This window comes from Colobus angolensis, unplaced genomic scaffold (assembly GCF_000951035.1).
Source record: "Colobus angolensis palliatus isolate OR3802 unplaced genomic scaffold, Cang.pa_1.0 Scaffold600, whole genome shotgun sequence".
NCBI classification, from domain to species: Eukaryota; Metazoa; Chordata; class Mammalia; order Primates; family Cercopithecidae; genus Colobus; species Colobus angolensis.
Genome location: NW_012119600.1, coordinates 188,196 through 193,858, shown reverse-complemented (window position 1 = coordinate 193,858; position 5,663 = coordinate 188,196). Strand labels below are relative to the sequence as shown.

Below are 5,663 nucleotides of genomic sequence, written 5' to 3'. Positions count from 1 at the left end.
CGCACATTAATTCTCTTGGCAAGAATCTTGCCCTTAACTTGTTTGTTTACCACAATGCCAACAGCATGCTGGGTAACGTTGAAGACTCTCCCAGTTTTGCCATGGTAACACCTGTGGGGCATTCCTTTCTGAACAGTACCCATTCCCTTGATGTCTACGATATCACCTTTCTTATAGATTCGCATATACGTGGCCAAAGGAACAACTCCATGTTTTCTAAAAGGCCTAGAGAACATATATCGGGTGCCTCTCCTCTTTCCCTTTGTGTTCGTCATTTTGGCGAATTACTGGAAGATGGTGGTTCCGGCCGAAAGGGCACATTTTCTGTTTTTCAAAGAGACCTTTGGTGTAGATCAACAGGTCTCAAATCGTGGTCCAGGATGTCCTGAGTCCCTGAGACCTTACAGGGAGTGGTGCAGGGCTCAAACCATCATCATGATAATACTAAAATATTATTTACTTATTTCACTCTCTTTCTCCTGTGAACATAAAGCCTCTTTCCAGAGGCTCCATGATGCATGAGACTGTAACAGACTAAATGCACAAGTAAATATGAGAATCCAGCTGTCTTCTATTAAGTCAGAAACTAAAGAATTTGCAAAAAGTATAATAACAATGCCACCCTTCCCATTGTATATGTTTCTTTTGGAAAATATATTAATGTTGATGTGTCATGGGTTTTGGTTATTTTGGCGAACTAGTTACAATTTCTAAATTTTCTTAGCTTTAATGTCTAAGATAGTGTGTATTGACAGATGGAGTCCACATAAACAAAAGTTCTTTGGGGGCCTCAATAATTTTTAAGACATAGTGTCTTAACAGAGGGCCTGAGATCACAAAATTTGAGAACTACTGATGGGAACTAATGTCCGTGTCGCACAACTTGCAATGTCTGTCTTCACTAAGAAAGAGGGGAAGTGCTGGTTTGCCCCATTTGTTTCCTGTGTAATTGCTGTAAGTCAGATGTTGATGCCATCTAGATACTCACTGAAGTGCCTGGACTTGAGATGTCCACCCAAGGGTAAGGAGAACAGGTGAAAAAGGAAGAGCCAGGGCTGGCAGGACAGAGGAAGGCCACTCGCACGGCCAACACCCACCCAGGGCATCACCCGCGCGGCCAGTGCCCACCCAGGGCATCGCCCACGTGGCCAGCACCCACCCAGGGCATCGCTGGTGTTGCTGCACTCCTTTCCTTGGCAGCACTGGCTTACAAAATGAAAGTGTTCTTTAGCAGACACGTGGACAGTGAAGGCTGTAACGTGTGTCTCCTCACTGCAGTTCTCCGCGGAGCAGAACATTTTCTGGTATAATCTGATTAGTGTCTCTACACAAAGACAAACACAGACTGTCAACCCCGATAAGGAGGAGGTGTGGGGAGGGTGGACACCTGGAACAGCAACTGTTTCAGGCAAAGGCAGAAAATGCAACCTTGGTGTAATGCAGTTTTGAAGACACTGGAGAGGGTTTTCTGGAAAAAATAATAATAATTCTTCCCCATCAGGTAGCCCCTCCTTTGAGCAGGAGACTATCAGAAGTGCAGGTTAAACTCCAGGCAAAAGTGATTGGGAGCCTGAAAATGGGTGGTCCAGGTGGGCAGTCCCTGAAGCCACCGGTAAGTCCTAAGATCTGTAAAAACGATCAAACAGACATGATGAGCCTTGTGTACAATATGACATCCACAGTTCCTGCCTAAAAATTGAACCTGAATCCAGTCAAGCTTCTAGCCAGAGCTATCTAATATGGTAGCCACTAGCTATTTGTGCCTATTTAAATTTAAATCTTATTGATTAAAATCAAATCAAATTTAAAATTAAGCTCCTCAGTCAGCGCAGCCATATATGGCTGCTTAGTGGCCATATGTGACTGCAGAGCGGCACGGTGTTCACACAGATACCTCCACCACCGAAGAAAGTACTACTGGACAGCCCTGATCACCTACACAAGAAATACTGAGAACAGGAGAACGGCACGGTGTTCACACAGATACCTCCACCACGGAAGAAAGTACTACTGGACAGCCCTGATCACCTACGCAAGAAATACTGAGAACAGGAGAGCAAGTTATATCATACCACTAAGAAGCAATTAACCACAGCTAGAACATAGGACAGCTATAGGGCAGGTGACCCATTTCTCCAACAAACCAATAGGATTGAACAAAAAATGACGGAAGCTCTTATAAAATAAGTTAGGTTTAACAGACCTAACAGCAAAATGGGGGATGTGGCTAGGATCCTAATTCCACACGTAGACCATATCATGACATCTTTGAAACAATTAAGAAATGTTTAAGGTGGCCTGGGTATTAGAAGAAATTAAAGAAATACAGTTAACTTTCTCAGGTATGATAACAGTATGTGTCTTAGTTCATTTTGTGTTGCTATACCAGAATATCATGGACTGGGCGATCTACAAAGAGAATAAACGTATTGTTTACAGTCCTAGAGTCTGCAAAGTACATCAGAGTGCCAGCCTCTGGTGAAGACTTTCTTCTGCATCAGCCCAGGGCAGAAGGGCAAGAGAGGGTGAGAGCAGGTGGGGGAAAGAGGGGGCCAGACTCCCTTTTATCAGGAACCCATCTCCCCAGTCACGACATCAATGCATTTGCAAGGGCGGAGTCCTCATGGCCTAATCACCTCTGAATGTCCCACCTCTTAATGCCATCACAATCGCAATTAAGTTTCAACATTAGTTTTGGAGGGAATATTCAAACCATAGCAATATGGCAGTTATGTAAAAAAAATTATGATCAGAGATAAATAGTGAAGTATTTATGGAGAAAATGACCAATGACATGTACACACATACGCATATCTATGTGTGTGTCATGTCTATTTATATAATGTTTAATTTAAAATACCATAGCCAAAAATACTATAGTAAGAAAAAAAACTATAGTGAAAAAATAGCAAAATGTTTAACTGTCGACACAGGGTAGTGGTTACAGGGCAGTTCATTATACTCTTCTTCCTACTTTAAACATACATGAAGTGCATTTGAACGTGTCTATTACAAAAAAGTTAAGAAGAAATCTAAGTGCCCTGAGAAAGAGGGTGCAATAGTGGTTACACTCCACATGCCCTGTGGGGAGGTCTTGAATGAAGGAAAGTATGTTTGATCCAGAAGAGGAGGAACCACGAGGGAGAGATAAAAGGGCTGGGAAAAGGAAGAATGAAAGCTTCCAGAGCAAATCTGCCTGGTAATTTAACTAAGAGCTGCCCTTGCTTCTCACATCCACGAACATGCGTCTAGAACCAAGCTTTGTGATCAAGGGCATCAGTGTCCAAAACACGAGGGTCTCCCATCTGCTTTGACCCCGTGTTCTTGTCTGGCTCCTGCTTGTCTCAGCCATGCGTTGTTTCTCCTGGGAGTCACCTTTGTGGTTGCCTCTCTCCTTGGACAGCATGTCCCCATCTCTGCCTTTCTTTCCTGCCTGGACGTCGTCTCCAGCTCCCTCCCGGTGCAAGCCCCAGAGGCGGGAAGGACACACACACCCCCGCTCACCTGGAGAGGAGCTGGCTGAGGAGCTGACGCAGCTGGTGTTGGCATGCGAGGGACATTCAGAGGCAGTGCTGTTGACACAGGACTGTTCCCATGAATTACACTGCACACAGCTCAGAGATTCTGAGGACACAAGACGTCCAACACCAGTCAACATTCAGTAGACATTTATGGAGCATACTCTAGGAAAACACTGCTCCCACCTTGCAGTAAAAGACAGATGGGATGGCATCCCTGCCCTCCGGGGATCCCTGAAATTGATGCTATAAGATGAGCCACCCTAATTAGTTTCTCCCACTGCTCACTATTCCCCAGTGGAAAGATCCAACCTTCAACAACAATACAGAGTGGCCCCTTGAAAGCAGGCTGCACAGACAGGTCTCATGGTCATCACTAACCATAATTTAACATGCGAGGCCCTCGGGGCTTTGAGAGCAAGAAGACACTGGTGAGGTGGAAAAGAGGGTCTCCATCCTAAAAAAAAGAGGGGCCACGTGAGTTCTCTTACCTACAGCTGCAACAACAAGCACTGCAGTGATAGCAGCAACGAGGACGCCCTTCATGGTGCTGGAGCTGACTTCTCCCAAGGATGGGGGCCACAGGGCCTCGAGCCTGAAGAGACAAAAAAAGGCAGCCCCGGGGCCTCGGAGGGCTGCCTGTCATCCCCTGCGGGTTTTAATCACACTGTAACAAGCCCAGTACTCAGTCCAACCTTGTGACAGAAAGAATCAAAATCCTGAGCTGGGAGCACAAAGCTGACTCCACCCTGCTGCAGACAGAGGTCCGAGTTTCCTGAGTCTCAGCCTGCAGGAGCATCTACACGCGGGTGTGAAACACAGCCAGGGGCCGTTTCCCGTGGGGCCAAGGCAGTTGCAAAATGTGTGGGCAGATGAATTTTTAGTTTCACTTTTGGGACGGGGTCCAAGAAGAAAGAGCTGGGCTGGGGTCTGTGCCCCTCCCCTCCGCCAGAGCACAGTGTCCCTCCTGCAGCCAGTCTCTCACTGCATCCGTATTTTACACTTAGGGGTTCTGTTGCTGCCACCCGCCACCACCTCCGCAATAGGCAAACATCTATTGAGCACTTACTCCATTCCAAGCACTTTACAGGTATTAATTTATGTAATTCATCTACTGGAGCAGGCAGGTACTATTATTAGCATCCTAAGAAAAATCAAGCCTTAGAAGGATTGGGTATTGCACTGAAAGTCAAGGTCTTACTTCTGGGAGGTATCAGAACTGGAGTTTAGCCTATGTCCCTAACCGCCAGCCTACACTGCCCTCCACTCTTCCCACAGTCCTGGGCCTGCAGCACTAAATCAGAGTTCCCCATGCACTTCCGAAGAGTGTGTCACCAATCTCTCTGCACCTTGCATTCCCTGCCTGCAGATTGTCTGAGTTAGACCTTTGAGGATTGCAAAGGCTTGGTCACATTCATTAGAATTCGAAAGAACTCCCAGAATTCCAACTTGCTTGTGTATCAAAGCAGCAGAGAGCAGGTGTGTGGCTCTGGCCTGAGCCCTTCTTGATCATTATCTCATTTACCGTATACACGGTCACTGTGAGCTACGCATGGCTATTTACAATTCTTTGATTCTTCGAGGGTAGATAAAATGAAACATTCTGTTTCTCAGTAGCACTGGCTACATTCCCAATGGTCAGGGGCCACATGCGGCTGGTGGCCGCGGTATTGGCCAAGGCAGGCACAGGACACTCCCATCATTGCGGGGAGTCCCAGTGGACAGTACTGTAGTACGGCAGAGGCTATTAGCCCCACTCTACAGGCGGGAAAACTGCAGCAAAGAGGGATAGCGAAGTAGCCCAAGCTCGCTCCGCCTAGAAGGCCAAAGCCGTGCTCTATTCTAGGTCCTTCCAGCTCCAAAGCCAGGGTGCACCGTGATAGCTGCTACTTACGAAACAGAATCGCCTTCGTCTGGAAGCCCCTACTCCCACCTCACCACACATAGGCACATCACACCACACACACACACACCACACCCCACACAACACACACCACACCACACACACCCCACACCACACACCCCACACACCATGCACCCCACACAACACACACAACACACACCCCACACACACCCCACACCACACACACCCCACACCACACACCCCACACCACACACACCCCACACCCCACACACACCACACAC

General features: G+C 47.1%; 1 protein-coding gene and 1 pseudogene across 3 annotated transcripts in view; both read right to left on the bottom strand.

Annotated features, from left to right (window-relative positions):
* LOC105527000 overlaps window positions 1–310 on the bottom strand; it is a 615-nt pseudogene extending 305 nt beyond the window's left edge. Inside the window, exon 1 of the transcript XR_001004176.1 lies at window positions 9–310. The product of XR_001004176.1 is annotated as a 60S ribosomal protein L21-like (transcript). The remainder of the gene's footprint in view (window positions 1–8) is intronic.
* Window positions 1–5,663, bottom strand: part of LYPD8 (LY6/PLAUR domain containing 8) — a 13,312-nt gene that overhangs the window by 5,833 nt on the left and 1,816 nt on the right. For both annotated transcript variants that reach the window (XM_011963182.1, XM_011963181.1), the window contains 3 exons: window positions 4,010–4,113; window positions 3,505–3,624; window positions 1,160–1,324 (listed from right to left, as the gene is read on the bottom strand). In XM_011963182.1, the coding sequence (XP_011818572.1) occupies window positions 1,160–1,324; window positions 3,505–3,624; window positions 4,010–4,064 (340 nt within the window). In that variant the 5' untranslated portion in view covers window positions 4,065–4,113. The remainder of the gene's footprint in view (window positions 1–1,159; window positions 1,325–3,504; window positions 3,625–4,009; window positions 4,114–5,663) is intronic.